This window comes from Indicator indicator, chromosome 2 (genome assembly GCF_027791375.1).
Source record: "Indicator indicator isolate 239-I01 chromosome 2, UM_Iind_1.1, whole genome shotgun sequence".
Lineage (NCBI taxonomy): Eukaryota > Metazoa > Chordata > Aves > Piciformes > Indicatoridae > Indicator > Indicator indicator.
In genome coordinates, this window is record NC_072011.1 from 31656432 (window position 1) to 31676538 (window position 20107).

At 38.2% G+C, this 20107-nt stretch overlaps 1 protein-coding gene across 1 annotated transcript in view; it reads right to left on the bottom strand.

Annotated features, from left to right (window-relative positions):
• PCNX2 (pecanex 2) overlaps positions 1-20107 on the bottom strand; it is a 162332-nt gene that overhangs the window by 103576 nt on the left and 38649 nt on the right. Inside the window, exons 9-15 of the mRNA XM_054393637.1 lie at positions 19427-19562; positions 16173-16315; positions 14721-14874; positions 14592-14624; positions 9759-9930; positions 3188-3298; positions 1486-1577 (exon numbers count right to left, since the gene is read on the bottom strand). Coding sequence (XP_054249612.1) covers positions 1486-1577; positions 3188-3298; positions 9759-9930; positions 14592-14624; positions 14721-14874; positions 16173-16315; positions 19427-19562 — 841 coding nt within the window. The remainder of the gene's footprint in view (positions 1-1485; positions 1578-3187; positions 3299-9758; positions 9931-14591; positions 14625-14720; positions 14875-16172; positions 16316-19426; positions 19563-20107) is intronic.

Genomic DNA, 20107 nt, shown 5'->3' on the forward strand with positions numbered 1-20107 from the left:
TTCATCCTTACAAAGACTCACACTGATTCTGCTGATTCATTGATACAGCAGGGAAGTGGCAGAAGGAACTGCTGTTTTAGGAAACTGCAGTACAGCTTTCCAGCATCACACAGCTGGGTCAGGTCAAACCAGTATAACTGATATACTAGGTGAGCCTGGCACCAGGAGATTCCCTGAAAATACACCACATGTTCAAAGACATTTGAAGTGCTTTAACACAACACTGCTCAGCAACTCAGTTGTCATAATTTATTGTGTACAAACTCAAGGTAACCAAGGGCAAAATAGTGACTTAAGACATTTTACACTGATATTTGGAGTGGTTAAAAATACATGCACAGCCCGCCCTGATCATCTGTGGGAGGCATTATAATTGGCCTTTTTTGATTTAAGGTTCCTACTCAAAAATCTAAATGGAAAAATGTTAAAAGCTGTTATAGAAATGCTTATGTTCCTTAAAGAAACACCTGATCATCCCTCTTATCTGTGTAAACTGCCAGCCTAGGTGTTGACATGATATATCCTTGGCTGCTAAAGAACCTCATATTGGGATCTCTGTGCATGCACCGCCATGTGTAGCTTCATCAAGCATCCTCTCACGTATGCCCACAAGATGTCAAGAGCAGCTTATGAATCACTGCGCATCCTGCTACAGCCCTGCATGGGTACTGACAGCATCTAGCCTGTAATGAAACACTGTCAAAAGACCGTCCCTTAAAGGATACATTTTATCACAAATCAAAGATGAAATTCTGGCCTTAAAGTGGTCTTCAGGAATTTTGCAGCAGACTTGAAGGCAGAAAAAAATTCATTGCTATTTTTTAAATAAAACAAAAAATGCAGAAGACATATACATTAACTGAAAAAAAATGCTTTAGATAGAATCCGACTTAAAAAAGCAGCATCTGCCAAAAAAAACCCTGACATTGGACGTCACTGGGAAGGGTACCAAGAAGAAAGCAGCCAATTTGCCAACAGACAGAGCTGCAGCACACTCTCATTCTGAGCACCATATGCAACTTGTTCTCCATAGCTGAAGGCCACATCAGACTATGAGAACGCAGAGCGTAGAGTAACTAACTTAGCTGCTCTTGTCCCCCTACTGCCTTCAGGAATACAGACCTTTCTGGAAACTTTTACTAAGTTCAGCTTGGCTTATACGGTTCATTAGGAGTTGCAGCTTCTTAAAGCAAGGTTGCTGTTAAGTCTCTGTAGGGGAAATTCAGCACATCATTTCAGACTGTCCTATACGAGAGACACACCAGCTACAGGTATTAGACACCCATTTACTTCAGTATTTCTACCACAAGTTTCAATCTATTTCAGTGTTGCTGAGATGCAGTACAGTACCTGAAGCATGGCTTTTAAAGCTTATCTTGATAAACAACAACGACAACATAGCACCAACCAATGCTGGTCTCCATGGATTATATGAATTCTCATCTTGAATTTTTTAAATTTTGCAGTATTATTTTTCTGGCTTACCTTCACTGCACTGAAGCAGAAAGCATATAGGACAATTAGAACCACAAAACTTCGGGAAATGCTGTATAGTGCAGATACAAACCCAGCGGCAGCTGAAATACAGACATTCCATGTTAATTTCTTCTTAAATGAGAATGCACTATCAAAAGAAAAACAAAACAAAACAAAACAACAACCAACCAACCAAATAGCTCTTGTATCAGGAGAGGTATAGAGATTAAAACTAGATATCACAAAGCTGGTCACTGAGGGAACACCTTCAATGCCTCAAATGAGCTCACAAAACAGTTTATAGCAAGGACTGAAAGCCTGATATATATATACTCCATGTATTTTCTGTTTATCTGAGGTCCCATGCTATTGGGTTTTGTACAGAACATTGTTTTGACAAAACATCAGTATGCCTCCTCATGCTGGAATGAAGTGATCTAAAAAGCTGGCAATTTTCTAGTCAAATTCCATGTGGAGCTTTGTTCCTTCCCTTTGCTCCTGAGACACAGGCTCTGACATCATCCAGAAGAATTCTAACTTGCTCTGTCAATTATGATTTGTACCATATTAAGATCTATGAATGAAATTAAAGGGAGAGAAAAGGATGTCATCTGATCTCTTGCTATAACCTCCTCTGAGAGCTTACAGAAGCAGGGTTGGAAACACTATCAGACAGAATTAGGAGTTCAGCAGCCTCAATAATGGAGACATAGTGACCACAAAGCCCTGCTCCAGTTAGGGTTCAACATACACTGCAATCATCATTACTGATAGAGTGAGCACTTTAACCAACACATTATTTCCTTCAGGTGTGCTATGGTATTTTGGAGACCAAATGGAACAACTCTATCACCTGTACTAGTTTCAGCCACCTGCCAAAGGCTACATCTACAGTAGCAAGCAGAACAATACAGAAAACATGAATCTATGAAATGGAAAGTGCTGAGGATGTCATATCCATGATATACATGTTTAAGACACCTTACTGCACACTATTTCTATCCTAGTCTCACATACTGTATGCTCATTAGTGTTTGGAGTGCATTATGTGCTCCCTTACAATGCAGTATTCTTTTAAGCTACATCCAAATGGAATCCAGTCTGCATACTCTGACATCATTCCATGATGCAAGACAACATGTGGTAAGGAGGAACATGGAGAAAGTTTGCTTGTGATCCAAACTAAGATGACAGTGTGGATACATCCCAATCTTCTCTGTTACTTAAGCTATAATGATAACTGACAACAAAAAACCACTACCAACAAAACCAACCCTACACATAATCTTTCACAGGTCTTGTTTAATCTCTGACTGAAATAACACCAGAAAAAAACCAAACCAAAAAAACAACCAACCAACCAAAAAAAAAAAAAAAAAAACAAAAACCAAACCAAAACCCACAAACAAACAAAACGAACTCCCACCAACCAAATCCCAAAACCCCACACATCCAGTATCTTGTGAATATGCCTTTTCAATGGAATTTTAACAACAAAACAAAAATATTACTTTATTAGAAAGAAAACATAATAGGAAAGGGATCTTTGAAGTCAACCACATTCTTCAGACTATAGCACAACTTGTATACAACTTAAAAAAAAAAATCTAATTCAAGATGTCTTATTTGTATTCACAGTTATATGAATACCACTAGCTGTTTGGGGTTTAACATGCACTTTGTTTTTAAAACACCCAATTATGCTACTTACCAGAACCCCCAAATAGTAACATGTCTATTTGCTCCAATAGATATATACAGAAGGTGTTGATCTGAGGGAAAAGGCCGAGAAGAGAAATTGCAGGAAAGCAATATAAAAACACTAAAAAAAAGAAAAAAAGAAAAAAAAGAAGTTATATCTTAGAACAGTCACATATCACAATGTCTGGAGAACAGAGAAACATACACCATAACAGAAGTTGCCCCAATAAGTTCTGAAGATAACTTAAATGAGCATACGCTACCCTTAGCAGTAACAATTACACTTACATATATTCAAAATAGTCTATCTTATATGTAAAAAAACAAAAGCTCAGAGGTTAACTTTCAGCTTTTTTTTTGGATAAAAGTATCATCAGAAAAAAAAATCATTATATAGCCTCTTCACTGCTTCCTACATACTTTCAAAGTGATATTTGTTTTAGATAAACTACAGAAATATTCATTTTCAGACTTCAGAAATTTCTCTTTGAATTTGAGATGGTTTAAGCACAGGTAAAACAATTAAATATGTAACAAAAAAATATTTTAATGGCTAATATCCCAAATATCTAGGCTATCACAGTATTCTGCCTCTGCCAGCAATCAACAGCAGGCACTTAAAGCAGCATATAAATATGGGACAAACCTAGAGTGAAACTTCCCTAGAATATTCCCCTAGCTTCCAACAGGATGGACCTTGACCTCACAGTAAATGAAAGAACATTAGAAATAGTAAAATACCTCAAAGGTAAAATCTAGTCTGACATCTTTACAGTCTTTTAAACAGAAATGCTAATTTAAATGGCTGCCTTATAGTCACAAAAAAGCAGGAGACATAATTCAGGTAATTGTGCTGCTAGTCTTAAATTCTGTTAGTTTCCTGCCACTCCTCCTTTCCATCTATTTGCTCAGCTTCACCCTAGAAAATGCTCATCACAGCTGTCTAACAAAGCATCTAAACACATACATGACCCAAATATCCAGTAATATCAATTTTCAAAGATACATGCACAGTTTTAATCATGTTCTTACTGCTCCACTATACTAGCATTACAACGTTCTGCATGGTGAAGGAGAGCAATGTGTGTCAGCTGCTATTCCTCACAAACAAGGATGCATCTGTTTACATGCTGGAAGGACTGCAGTTTCCTCCTATTCATCCTCATAAAAAGCAAATTAAACGTATTACTAGTATAACTTACTCCCCTTCTCACCCTAGTCAATTCTTAAGGTAACAACAGGAATTGTGATCTTTTTTTTGAATACTAACTTCATGTTTTACTCCCAGCTCCTCTTACTAATGCATCTTATGCTAAAATAAAACACACTGAGTTTGATCGGACAGACTTTATCTTTGTTGTACTATACACAACTGCTATCTAACACTGTAAATCTTGCTGAGTGTTGTAGTGTGGTGGGCTGAAATTCCCCCCCAACATTAACAACTCCACACTAGTACAGTTCAGAAGCAAATGAAGCTGTATTTTACAAGCAAAATCACAATCTATAATGAAATGCAATGAATATGTACAAATATACACTATTCACAACATTTACAAATATGTACAATTAACAGAAAAACACAACAGAACTCCCTAGCCCTAGAGGGGCCCTGCTTCTTTCCCCCCCTCCCCCCCGACCCCTACCTTCCCAGAGCTAGCAGGCAAATGGGAAGAAAGCCAAGAAGCAGAGTCAAACACTGAAGAAAGCATTACATACTCAAGTGCTAAACACAGACGAGGCTCACTTAAGTGTACTTGAGTTCACAATGCAGCCTTCATCATGACTTCCTAATGGCACAAATTGTACATACACAAGAACAGGAGGAAACAGTCTTCTCAATCTTTTACATGCAAATGCCATTATTAATCTCCTCTTTGGTCATTCTTCTGCTCTTCTTTTTGATATTACCCCACATTACACTAAACCAAGGAAGGACCACTCTTGAAGACAGAACAAAGGGATGGTAAGAAACTGCCCAGTAGGCCATGTGAATTTGTTGCAAAATTAACTATCTCAAAAATTCTCTGCTGAAACTCAGAACAGATCTTGTTCCTCAGACAAGGGACTTGCCAAACCAGCAGAAATCCTCTTAGACTACTGACTACAGTCCCAATGACTGCCTTTGCTGTATCAACCTCAGAAGAAAGCTGAGTAAGAGCAGAAGAAGGAAGAACAGATGCTTTATTCCGTCAGTACACCAAAATAAAAAGGGGTGAATGCAAACCAAGAGGGAAAAGTTGGTTGACTAGAGCAGTGTCATCACCTCACCCTCTCTCTATTAATCCCTTGGATAATCTTAACTACGGGAGCATTGTTTATCTCATCCTGCAAAGGAACATACCAGAATGGAAAACAAACAGTTGTCACTTACAACAGGATTGAATTTAGGAGCAGTAGCTTCCCTGTGGGAAGTAGGCAATAAAAGCAACTGATGAATCAATTGGAATTACATTAAGAATTTCAGAGAGAATTTAAGTATCACACATTTCCATAGAGAACACCACCCTTAAGAGATGGACTACAGAGACACTTATGTGAACTGCTGGTATTTAATACTGCAGTCTGAGTGTTCCCTTAAACAAGTAGTTACCAGGTAAATGCAGGAAGGAAACACAGATATTGAGCTTGGAAAGTGGGTCTTTTGGGAAATGTAGAATGGTTACTCAGTGTCAATGCCACTGCAAACATTTTAGAAGTCAAGAATTGTTTGTTATTTTTTTAAATATATCTGACTTTTCCATTTGCTGTGTAACTATGCATACTTTTCACAGGAAAAAAAAAAAAAGTGCTATTTCAGTAAGAAATAGTTCTTTTGTTCTCTCCCCACCTGTGACCACAGCAGTGGATAACATTCACAAAGCCTTTCTTACTCTGACAGAAGCTCAGTCATTGCTAACAGTAGCAGGTTTTTTTTTTTTTTTTTTACTTACTGTCAAAATTTTGCCACCACTTTGATACTTACTCTCTTGAGATGACTGCTAAATAATTTCACTAATCTAACACTTAAATAGTTTCCAAATAGTTTAATCACAAAAACTGTGATACATTAGGTGATTAAATACTTTTGTTATTAACTACACCTATGGCATCTCATGACTGACAATTCAAGTCGGTTGTCTGTGCCCTTACTTCCACTACACCTCCTAGAAAGGTCAACTGACATAAGTAATTCAGAATGAAAAACACAGGCAGAATGAATTAAAGCCATGACCATCCAACTAACAAAAATCAATTGCAGAACCATCATCAATTTGAAATAAAACAGAATTGGACCCTAAATAGATTGCTTGCAAAGAAATGGACCTGTTAAAAACTATATTTCTTAAGTAATGAGATTAAACATGTAACAAATTTCTACATATTTCCTTTTATAACCTTGCTCCAAGACTTTTATCATAATATGCTATGCAGCACCACACTAGTTCCCCAGTAAGCCCTTCTATGATTTCCATGACTTCAGCTTCTTATTGTAGTAAACACCTGAAATAGCGTAGTCAGAAATCCCTAGGTTTCCCAACATATCAATTCTGAATACAATATATGGTGAGTAAATTATAAATTAGTAAGTCACCATATAAATGACAATCCAATAAAGAGACACCAAAATTACCTAGCAAATCGGCAAAAAATGCAAAACAATGGAAATACTTAATTGGTATTCAGTGGGGTCAACTTCCCTCTTGATTTTATTGCCCAAAACAAATATTTCTACACCTACAGTGCTTATGGAAATCTACGCTCCAAATGCATCAAGAGGATGATGCCAGACTGCCATGGCTCACAGAAGCAGCTGCACTGTGAACACTTGGAAGGATTCACAGCAGGCAGAATTTGGGACTTCCATACAGACAAAGCAAGAAATAGCCAAAGCATGACACCAAACCACTTGAACAAATGCCCTTTGCAAAATGTGGTGGGTTGAAAATTCCCCCCAACATTAAATTGCCAGACCAGCCCAGTTGGAAGCTGTATTTACAAGCAAAACTACAATCTACAATGAAATGCAATGAATATGTACAAAATATACAGTGTTTACATACACTTACAGGTATTTAAAATTTATAAACAGCACAAGAACCCTCCTGGCCAAAAAAACAGGGGAGCTAATAGTTTCCCCTTCCCTGCTCACCTCCTCACCCCCCTGGACACAAAGGGACAAGAGAAAAAGCAGAGAATTGTTTAAGATACTAATCCACAACAAGGAACACAGCCAAGGTCAGCAAAGCCAAGCAGAAACAAGTTAGTGTCTCCCAGAGCGAGGAAGTTGAAAGATAGTTACAGATCTAAGTTTTATGTCTGTTATCTATCCAATGGGATTGTTTAGAACTTATCATTATTTTCCTTTTTACACCCAGTGGTGATTTATTTACATTCTACCACTTTCTGTTCAAGATCTGTGGAAAATTTTAAAGGTACAGCCTACAACTACCACGCCAAATAAGAAAAGAGGACAAAGGGAAATAGGTCCTTCTCCTTCGCTCATTAAATTGATTCTACATGGGGAGATGAGCCTGTATTTCCTCTATTCTCCCACCTGCTCCAGGCTGTTTCAAGAACCTGCTCTACCATCTCTTTTGAGGCTAGTCAAAATTAGCACATTTATAATCACACTTTGTTTTCTTATACTGGTTGCTATAGTTTTTCATCTATCCCAAGTGTCATTTAAGATTCTTCTTGAATTATTTATCAGCATTTTTACTGTTCACCTTTGACAGGCAGAGAAAATAAGATGTAAGAAGAAACTTTAATGAGACCAAAAAAAAAAAAAAAAAGTAATGAAAGAAACTGATGAAAGTAAGTGAGATGCAGGTTTTCGTTATTCCCCTGTTTCTGGTGAGGAGGATTCAGATTCAGTGAACCCACATAAAGAGCCAGAAGGCATTCCTAAAAATAGCATGCCTTTCAGGCAGTAATAGCCTGTTACGGGGTGCTCCGAAGCCCCCTTCACCCACCTCCATCAGCGGAGGCTTGAATGGGGGAAGACAAAGGCATGAAATTGCCTTCCCCTCCGCCTGGGGACAGGTAATAGGCACTCCCATTCTCCCTGCCGGGGCGAAAGTCCTTCACGGGTATTTACCCGTGGGGTGAGCCCGCTGGGATTCGGAACTGCGATAGGCTGGGCTCTTCGTGCCCACTATACTTTGCCACTGGACAACTGCCTAGGAATATCTTAGTGACCAGGAAGCGGTCTGGGCTCATTTTTCGGGGCCCACTCATTTTGACTCTCTCATTCGGGCGCTCATTTTGGACTCGCTCTTCTCTGGATTTGTGGTGAAATTGGAGGAATCAGCACTCGGGCCTGCCTTCCCCCCCGGGGTTCCACGAATCGCATTATAACACTTGTGGTTCTGAAGCCTGCCGCCGAAGAGAGACCTAGGGAGCGTCTCCAAATTCCTGCTCCGGTCTCGTGTGTAAAACCGGCATTCTCATACTTTCCCTAAGGTCCTGGCTCGCCTCTTTATAAGTGGAGTGAAGCTATTTGTGGCTTAGCCTTTTCCATTTTCTGAATTTTCCAAATTGTACTAAAGTTGCCCATAAGCATCCTGGTAGAATTCATGTCCAAAAAAGAATCTATAAATAAATCAGTTTTGTACATAATTTTGGGGCGGGTTTTTTTGGAAAATAAAGATTACTATATTTTAATAATTCCCGCCTCGTTAATTTAATCCCAATTAAAACATAGCCTGACTTAAGTACAGCAAAAAGCAACTACAGCAGTCACAGATAGACAAAGGCCTAAAAGGTCATGCACTTGATATCAAAAAGTTTTTTCTGTACTACGTTAGGTTTTCCTAGTTCTAAATTCACAAACCAACAAGTTGCCTTTGCTACACTATGACACAGCTCTTGGGAAGTTTTCACAACTTTCACAGTAAACTTTTCTACTTCATGCCTAACAGCGTTGCACTACTGGAGTCTGGTTCAGCACTCGTACCTGTGACACAACTAGAGCAGCACTGCAGCTGCAGACTGCAAACGTGTGACGGTAAGAAGTGCCCTGACAATGTGGCATTTCCAGCTGTCACCACTCCTAATTAGTGATCCTAATCAGTTCCATTATGGAGTGATATCTCAATATGCTCAGCTACCTTAGAAGCAGATTCCAGAAGGAAACACATTGGAAGGGGTACTGCAGAGTGGCTGCTCCATGGCAACTCAACACGTGGACAGATTTAACTAAACCAGTTAAAAGCATGTTCTTCATGAGTGGAAGAATGTCCATCTAAGGACTTGGCACAGATTGCAAGCATTAAATTTGAAACTCAGCTTATTCTGCAGTAACTGCTCTGCAGATACAAGCCCTTACAAAGATTGACTGGATTTCAGAGATAATGCCTTTTGTGAGTCATACCAGTAACTGTTAGTTTTCTGTAAGCCTCATTTCAATAGGAACTCCTTTTACATGGTTGCCAGCTGCCCCCCTGCTTCCATCTCAAGTCATTCCAAATGTTTCTATCAATTTGACTTCTGTAACAATTTGCCTCCATACCATGCATTTGATTGCTAACATGGGAAAACAGAGTTTCCTGGCTAATGCTTAATCCATTTTCATAGTCCTAGGAAAAATATTTACTCACCTATTACATGGTCTCTGGCTGACTGGAGAGATCTAGGTGAAAAGAGCTTCAAGCCATACATTGTATAAACCGGAGGATTTGTGTCTTTAGATCCAGCATCTAACAGCAAAATAAGGCCACACAATATACAAAAATATACAGGTCTGCTGTAGGTTATGATTTTATTGTGCCCCTGGAGAAAAAGAAAAAAAAAAGAACAAAAAAGAAAAGAGAGAAGTGTTTGAATTTTGTATTCATCCTCCTACTGCATGCACTGCATTAAGTTGGAGAGAGGGTCAGGAGTCAGACAAAATATTTTAATGACTTACACAAAACACTTAATAATAGATATCTTACAAGGTATTTTTATATCTTTTCCAGAGAAGACTTTTGAAAGGCACAGGCAGCACTTAAGATTAACTATAGCAAGAATTTATGCTTTTTAAAATCTAACCTTCTGGACTTCTGAAAACACACTAATTGCAGAAGTCTTTTTCTGTGGAAAAAAGCCCTCCTAATATGTATGAACTTCTCTTTTCAATAGAAAAAGATTTTTTTCTCTGTATTGCTTGTATTTTAATGAATGCCTGCCTAGATAGCTTAGCTTTTTCCCCTCCCTGTATTATATATAACAACTGACTTTTAATTGTATCTTGGGAAGTAAAAGAATAGTAGAGCACCTACTAGGTGCAGTGTGAGACATAGTAAAAGATCACTTCTTTTTTGAGTCTACTTGCTGATTTGAAACAGCAGCAGTATTTGGCTGCTGGCCGAGCTTGTATGTTAGCAGGGGTATTAACTGATCTGTGCTCTCTTTTGGGATCAGCCAGTTAATGTGGTGGCAGATTGGAACACTGATTAATGGGATGAAATGTAACAAGTCAAAATGCTGGATTCTCCACCTAGGATGGAGTAATGCCATGCACACAAGTATAACCTGGGAGAGAAATGGCTGGAGAGCAGCCTATAGAAAGGGACCTAGCAGTGCTGGTCAACAGTAGGCTCAATGTCTTGGCTTTGTGCCCTGGCAGCCAAGAGGATAAACTGCATCCTAGGGTGCATCAAACACAGCACAAACAGGCATTCAAAAAAGGTGATTGTCCTGCTGTATTCAGTGCTGGTGTGGCCTCACTTGAGTGCTGTGTGCAGTTCTGGGCCCCACAGTTAAGAAGAATGCCTCCAGAGGAAGGCCACAAATCTGATTGGAGGTCTGGAAGGAATGTCCTATAAGGAGCAGCTAGGGACTTTGGGCATGTCCAGTTTGGAGAGGAGGAGACTGAAGGACTACTTCATTGCTCTCTACAGCTCCCTGAAAAGAAGTGGAGAGGGAGATACTGAGCTCCGCAGAATCACAGAATCACCGAAGGACAGGGATTTGAAGGGACCTCTAAAGATCATCTAGACCAAATTGCCTGCTGGAACAGGATCACCTAGTATAAATCACACGGGAACACATCCAAACAGGTTGTGAATGCTTCCAGAGACAGAGGATCCACAACCTGTCTGGGCAGCCTGTTCCAGTGTTTACCTGGAACCTCCTGTGTCCCAGTTTGTGTCCACTGCCCCTTGTCCTGTCACTGGACACCCTTCCCTAAGTCTGACAGAAAATACCACTAACTTTTTCAGGACAAAATTTAAAAAATACAAAAAAAGTTAAGGGTCTTACAGGATTTATGATGCTGCCTATGGTAGCTACCCAACTGACTTAGCTATCTGGTTTGGTAGGTAATGGGACCAGGCCAATGAACTTTGCAAGCAATTTGTTGTATCTTATATAGAGCATTATTTAGTCACTAAGACTGCAAACTTTCAAAGCTTTAAATGCCTTTGCAAACCTGAACTAGATCTTGAGCTATACAAGTGTCTTATAAGGGGCAAGCTGTCATGGTCCTCCCATATAGGCACTTACTACAGAGACAGTCTTTACTGCCCAATTAGCTGCTACTCTGACCAATATCTAGAAATTGTGCAGTCATCACTTCTTTAAAAGCCTGGAATGCACACAACAAGGATCTCTTGGATCTCAGAATTCACTACCCTGCAGTCACTGGCACATCCCTTATATTATGCTGTTAATAAACTAATACAACTTATACTACGTTTTCTTCTTTGCGCAGCTGCAGTTCTTAAGGGGAACTTCTCCAACTGTCTGTTCCTGAATTTCACCATCCTCTGTGAAGAGGATTTCACCATCCTGTGTCAGCAGGAACTAAATGTCACCAGCTCCCAGCAGATCAGAACTAGAAAGACTAAAGCACAGGCTGACATGAAAATTCAGTTCTCATCTTGTAGCACACAACAATACTAAACCTGCAGCTACAATAAATACCGGTAGCTAGCACTGACCACAGAACCTGGAAAGTTCCAAAGTAAACACCAAAGCCTATCAAAACAGAACTATTATCACAGTTTAGTGAGTATAAATGAATAAAAAACATCAAAACATTAGCTGAATTAGATAGATTCTTCTCTCTATAGTGAAACTCTTACCATAGGGATAGTATACAGAAAATAAAACATTCAACTCAGAGAGCCTAGTTGTGACACTATGGTATGGGAGGCAAAAAACAGTCTTACCTCCAACAGAATTTTACCAGACTCCCACATGTTTTAGGGTTTAGGCAGGCAGCTCTTCCTCAACACCAGGAATTTAATACTCTGGCACTCAGAAACAGTTCAGAACAAAGGCTTATGCAGCCCTAGGCAGTTTTCTGCATTCACTGGAGAGTATTTTAAAGTAGTCCTTCAAAATGGTATAAATTAGAGATGACAAAATCACATCAAACAGTAACAAAGCCTGCATGTGAGACAGGAAGAAGTTTGGAACCTCCTTGGCAGGCAGGATGCACTAGCAGCTATCATGGGTCCAATAACAGAAATTAATTCAGCATGTAAATCTGTGGTTCACAAGAGCTTGTTTCACACTGAAAAGTCCCATCTGCATGTATCATTCATGGGCATGGTACTGATCGTTCTTTAATCCCTCTGCTGTTCTGCATCCTTACATTAACATCAAGAGATGTTATTTTCTTTAATTTTAATACAGTCACATGAAATATGAAACAGTACTTGAAGTATCTTTTCTCCCCTTCTTATTGCCTTATTTTTGTGATGCCAAGTAAGCTTTTACAAATATTTATTGTGTTAAAAGGATATCATGTAGAAATATCTAATCTTCCATTTTAACCTGATCTACAATGCCTCCCCCACCTTTAAAATCCTCTGTGGAAAAACTCTAAAAGTTTTACTTCTACTTGAGTTCATATGGTGCACCAAAAAGTTTGCAAGAAAACATCCCCGAAAAAGGATTAAGAAAGCACAGGAAGATGGGAATAAACCTATTGTCACTTTGCTACACTGCTGCATGATTTATAAAATACGATATGGTGAGGAATACTTGTAACAGCATCGTGAGAGTCTGAAATGGAAACTTATATTCTGCACACACACAAAAAAATGTTATGTGTAAACCTCATAAGCTACTTTAAAACTATAGAAATGTATGGGCTAAATAGATTTATAATGAAGTTTTGATTAAACTGCTTGCCACCCACTTTAAACAAATGCATATATTACTAATGTCCAAATAAGTGCTAACTGTTTGATTACAGTTTACATCACAATGTCTAGACACATTCTAGTAGAACTGACAAATAATATTATAGTTCACAAAATACTGAGCTTTTCACTAAGGTAGGAATATTTCTTTAATGTATTGAAAATATTACCCTACAATGTGTAAGTTGCTGCTTATTGCCCTTGCCTATTCTTTGTGCAGACAGGTATTTCCTGTGAATGCTTCATAACCAACAATAACCATAAGTTTGCCTCATAATAACTGCCATGGAAAGTAAGAATCTTCTGAAATCCATCTCAGTGAAATGTTTAGCATACACTTCTATATAACCTCAGCTTCAAGTGCAGCCTGTATTTCCAGCTCCTAAACTGATAAAAATAATTGTTCCTTGCCATAGGGAAGTGATCCAGCAGACCGGTAGTTTTCAGTGTGCTTTTTTTGAACTCTGAAGGAAGAGAGGAGATCTTCAAAACATTCAAAAAGCTAAATTAAGAAAAATTAGCAACTATGCAGCCAGTGTAAAAGTAAGCAAAGGATCTTGTAATCATTGAAATGTCTTTCAAGATCTGCAAGTCAAAAATGCTGTGACAGGTGGAGGGCTCAGGTTGCAGCTGTAGGATGATGCTTCTAAACCAGGACAGACTTGGGTAAGGAACTGGTTCTTTTCAAGATGGTTTTCACCATCAGTTGACCCAGATATACTCAACAGACAAATAAAAAAAAAAAAAGCTAAAATCCTTTTAACCTGCATTTACCTCCAGGTGTGGCCATTTCTTCATCACAACATCAAAGAAATTGTGACCATATTATAACAAAAGGAAAACACGTGTCATTTGAGGAGCTAATAATACTATTGAGAAATAAATCTGCAATATAAGAGTTAATAAAACAAAACAAAAACACAAACCAAAATTAAAGACCCAACCAATGACTATTGTGCTAATCTGAAACTTCTGCTTTTTCAGTCACTGTTTCTAAAGGAAAGCAAAAAAAAAAAAAAACAAAAACGCTTGTCTGATGTCATAGGATTGAATTTTAGCAAACTAATCCAGATACGTTTCGTTTTACTGTGTATTTTTGCTTAAAGAAAAAGCATTTTTTTCTAATAGCAGTGATAAATTCAAAGCATTTAAAGTTCAGCATAGTAGAGTCTCAAAATCAGACATCATCTTGCTCATTTTCATACATGACCTATAACAAACATAGGTGTCAGCACAGTTTCACAGTACACAAATGATAATAAAGGAGAAAGAGTTGTTCTACCAGCCAAGACTTACATGTATTGGTGAAGCAGGATCAGGCTGAACACTCTAAAAATGAAACAGAAAAAAAAGTTTGCTCACAGGATTTTGCCTTTGTAGAAGTCAGAAGATAATTCAGCAATTGGCTATGCACTTGTATCCTACCTTTAGGAGAGAGTACTGGCAACTAGCCATCACAAGACAGAACAACAGAACCCAAATGTCTTTACAGAAGCCTTGATTCAGAGTCAGGAATCCAAGAAGTGAAACGAGAATTACTAGAAGGACAGCAAATACATTCTCCTTTATATCTTCTGTCCTATGTGAATAGAAGTTTTAAGAGAAGTGCAGATATTTATATATTCATTAGAGCAAGGCAGGTCCATTTGCAGCTGGTATAAACTGTAGTCGTGAGAGCTATCAGAATTTAGAGAATCTGAGGGTGTGCTCCCAAAATCACATTTCCATGTTCCACGATATTTTACCCCATACTGAAGTCCTTAGCCACTACGATAGCTAAAATGTAGAGGAAAAAAAAAAAAAAGACATATGCACTGAAGTCCAGCACCCTCCAATCTCACTTTCAAAACAGAATTACACATTAGAGCTGATTTGAGTGTAGGCAAGTGCATGTTTTTTAAAAACAAAACAAAACAACCAACCACAAAAAAAAACAACACTCAAGCATTTTTAAATGAGGAAATAAGGCATTCATTTAATGAAAAAAATGTGTCTTACAGCAAAGAACTAGATGAAAGAGCAAATTTGTCATCTGGTGTTTTATCTATACTATTAGAACATGGAAGCTGAGATAAAAAATAACATTAATATTCAGGCTGAAACAAAAGACTTTATCAGCAGATGCTTTCCATGCAACTGAAATTCAGAAATAAGACACCATAGATAAGTATCTGGTCTGGACCTAAGGTCTCTGGCTATATAGTTTGATTCTGCAGCATGTAAAACTGTCATCTGAACCTTCTGCTGTGGAGTCTAACATATATGGCAGAGCATCCACCCAGAAGCAGAGGCAGGAGAGCCAGCAGGCATTGGTACATAGGCTAACATTGTTGAAGGTACCAGAGGTTCAGCAGATTACCACACCAGGTCTAACAGCAAAAGGTATTGTCCTGGAGGGACTTGAAAAAGGAGAGATGCTAAGACAAAATATTTCTCTAAACAAGTAAATCTGCAGGAGCAGCTGAGGAATATCTGCTTGAGTGTCACTGTTGTTTTTATTTTAAGATTGGAATACTTGGTTTACAATACCTTGGGAACCTTTCACTTCCGTATTTTAACAGAGAAACTTGATTTTCTCATCAGAAAGATCAAGATCAATGGATCCAACAGCTGAGAATCACATTAAAGACTATTCTACGGGCCTGGTGCTGAGTGTCTCTGCTTAAAGACAAAGGATAGCAAAAACCAGCAAAGCCAACTCTGAAGTATTTTCTTCAAATTACAATAAACAAGCATCTATCTATTCAACTGGAATATAAGACACTAATATAATGCTTACTTTTTTCTTACCTAGTGGTCTGCATTGCTTTATGGACATGTGGAACCACCCACTGTGACTCTACATACTGTTGCATTAAAAAAAAAAAACCACCTTACCTGTCCAGCAATGCCAACAAGGTAAGACGATCGTACCAGACTTTAATCCATTTACCAGGGAATATAATAAATCTATAAAACTGCCTGTTCAGCCTTCGTTGTGCTGAAGAACATGAAGAGTTCTCAGGACCTTGGCTGGGTTGCTTTAAAAACAAAACGAATCAGAAATACACAAAACTTTCTCACAATGTGTGGTTGCCATCAAATCAGGTGTCTAAAGGGACAAATTTACATGAAGTTTCAGATTTACACTTTTTTTCCTCCTAAAAGGGATAGTGGGAGCGTATTTTTTTCTTCATTTTAAATTAGAAACAAAAACATCACACCAGCTTAATTATCACAGAAGGACAGAAGCTGTATTAACTGTGGAACTCAACATTGCTATATGTTTTAAACTTAGTTTTTAAGTCCCAATCCACTGCTTGGCTGAAGTGTTTGTTTGGATTTTTTTTTTTTGACAATTTTTCCATGTGTCCAGCTAAATATAGCACAACACAAAAGCACACATCATAGGACAACCCCTTGTTTTTAATTAAAAAAATCTGGTAGGCTTTAAGGCCTAGAGGCATGACATCAACTCTCCTTCCAGAATATAGCTTTGTTTATCTTCCCTGAGGTGCTTCCAGTGCCACACCAGATATGCATCCTCAAGAACAGCAAGAGAAGAAAAAAACCACATAAAAATTGCAAAAAGCACAAACAGCATAAATATCACTAGTTTAAAAGTCTCTAACATTACCATCACACTCATAAATCTATCCTTTAGAGTATTGCTTTCATCAGACCCTAAAGCCTTTATGTGTTTGAACTACAGCATTTCAGATTCCCTCCTACTCTACAACCTGAGTTCCTTCACCAACACTTGTGGAAAGCAAGACTCATCCACAGACTGTCATCCAAGCCTGCAAAGCTAGACAACAGAACAAGAACAAAAAACCTCTGAAGAGAGGTGGTTTCTTTCCAAAGTACACCAATAAATGATTTTATGGGTGGTCGAAATCAGTTCTTTTTCTTTCAAGAATTTGAGATTTCTAATCACTGTAAAGTCTGGTGGCTTTCAACCTCCTTCTACACCCCCTGCTGTTAAATATAATTAATCAGACAATAAATACATATGTTATGGAACTATAGGCAATGTCTACACTCAAATTACTCATGTTAGATTAACTTTTCTAGTCTGAGAAGGAGATTTGTGTGAAGTAACTGATAATATTCTCGAATTGTAACTGTTAGCAATACACAGATTTTTAAATGACCTGTCTACCTGCACAAAGAAATTGTTACATGTTCTCTCTGATTAATTTCTAATCATTGCTACCCAGGAAAAGGAATTTTACACATAAATTATAGGTGACTTAGTGTATTACTGTGTGTTAGCTGTGAACCAACTCCTTGACATCCTCAGTTTGCTGGCAAAGAGGAGGTTTGCTTAAGCTTTGGGAGAAAAAATATCAAGTTTATGTATTTACCTCATGCCTACGATTGACTAAAAGTGTGCATCCACACAGTGCAGCATAGCTCAGCCATCATCAGCACAAGACAGTAACTCATTTGTGTTTGAGCATTAAAACGTGTAAGGGATGCTGGGCTGGTTTGCATTCTTTCATTTATTAACAATTTCAAGTAATTTAACAGCTGTGAGACTGATTACAATCCTTTCAGCAAGCTGATTTTAAAATATACAAATTGTTTAGATACTTCAAATTTTAAAGTTTCTTAAAATTACAGAACTGGGGCAATTTTAAAGAAAAAAATCTATTTTAAAATATTACAGTGGCTAATACTGACATGGTTTCTCTTGGGTCCTATTTCCAGACAAGTAATGTGAAATACAATCAATTTCAATCATCAGCTTCATTCACCTAACCTATATTGTCCACTACAAAGAAATAATAAAAATAAATAAATAAAATTAATGGAGGCAAAGAATCCATTAAAATCACCTGAGGATCTAGTTGTTTGGTCCTCAGAACAGCTTGATTTGCATGTAAGTGAGCATTTTGGCTCCTGAGGAACTGCAATGTTTAGATGAAGTCTATCACATGAGGGTTGCAGTACTTGGGCTGAAGTCAGATTCTGGAGCTGCACTTGGGAAGCTCTCTGACTAGCCCTGAGCAAGTCACGAAGTCTAACTGTGCCTCCCATCAAAAAGGACTCATAAAAATTCACTTCATAAATTTATACTGTGTCAGAGACAGCTTGAAATACAAGCTTCATTGAAATCAATGACAAAACGTTTCCTGACTTCCATAGGCTCAGAATTTCGTGTTTAATAAAAAGAAAACTGACCAACTAAATAAATCAGAAACCAGGAAGTCCTGAAATTACTGACTGGCGTTGTTACAAACTTGAGAAATGGTGTCTTAATTCTTATTGGTCCAGTTTTCCCAGAAGAGAAAAGAGGGAGAGAGGGGAAAAAAAAAAACAAAAAAAAGACAATTGTTTTCTGGTTTACAGGCAGTTTGCAAGATTACAAATATCTGGAAAACATCCAAGCCTTTAGATGGAAATCTCTGTCCAAAATTTACAATTCAAGACAATTTTCTTTCTTTCTTTTATTTTTTTTTAAATTTAAAATAGTTCCATTAAAGAAGTTGCTTCTAGCTGTAAGCTTCTGTACAAAATCTAAGCTGAAAGATAACTAACTGGCATTTTCAGCTTATTCATAAACATCAAACTAGAATTTACCATTGAAGAAAAGAGAAGGTTCAAGCTATCATAAAAGAAATCTTAAAATCAGATTGCAGCCTTAAGTCATTGATCACAGATCCCAAACACTGAAGTTCAAACACGTCCATACAAACTGAATTTTGATGGCCTTTTTCAGGACAGATGCATTGAGGAGGTTGCTCTGACATGCCATAACAGACATGCAGAAGTCTGGTTGCCCAATTCAGGAAAGTGAAAACAGACATGAGGTTTTAGGATTGTAACAAATCTGAAACAAAAACTCCATACTATTAAAATCTAGTGGTGTGTCTAAAATCTTAACAGCTGTATCTGCTTTCTTTCAAATAAAATAAGACAGGAGATCAGCTTTTTAGGTCATGAGGTATACATATACTTCCCTAGGACACAACTCGATGTCAGTAGAAAGCAGTTTAATTGCAGCCATAAAAAGAAAATACCTCTTCTCCCACACAAGCAATACCAGGTAAAGCATCAGTCAATAAAACCATGCGAGGAATGAGCCTGCAGCATTTGTTTTCAAAGCAGCTTATCAGAATGCTAGAAACTGAGATACTGAAATGTACCCGTGGGCTTTCTGAAAGGGTCCTTCGTGCCACCATCAGCAGGAGCTGCTGCTGAAGTGCACTCGCAGCTTGATCCCCAGAAGATGGTTCTTGGCTCTCCGAAGTGGTAGTACTAGAAGAGCTGAACTGTATTTCACTGTGTACAGAGGGAAGAAAGCAAAGAGATTGTTTTAAGGAGCAGTATTTTCCTAGTATTTTGGAAACATTACATAAGGAAGCCTGAAATTACATTACTGCTTGGCTCACAGGGCATGAAGCCTTCCACCTCCTTATCCAAAATCTAGCCCAGGCCCACAAAGCAGTTCATGCTCAAATTTAGATCACAGTCTATTACATCCACCTCAGAGAAACAGGTACTTCTGTATCATGATTTTTCTCATCCTGAGACGAGCATCTGCAATGAATCACACTTCAGAAGCATCTTTTTCTGTCCACTGACAACAATTCAGGCTAAGAGCTGCATATCTACACAGGAACACTGCAGGGTAGCTACCACAGAGATCCTGAATTGGTTTTCAAACAAGCTCACTCAGGTACCAAGCTAGTCTGGTCTCACCTCCACTGCATTCAGTGAATACTAATTTACCCTACTGAGAATTCAGGCCACAAGAATTTCCTTCTGTCCTAGTGAGAAGACAACACATGAGCTAATTCACATAATGCTAGCTCAGCTATTTCCCA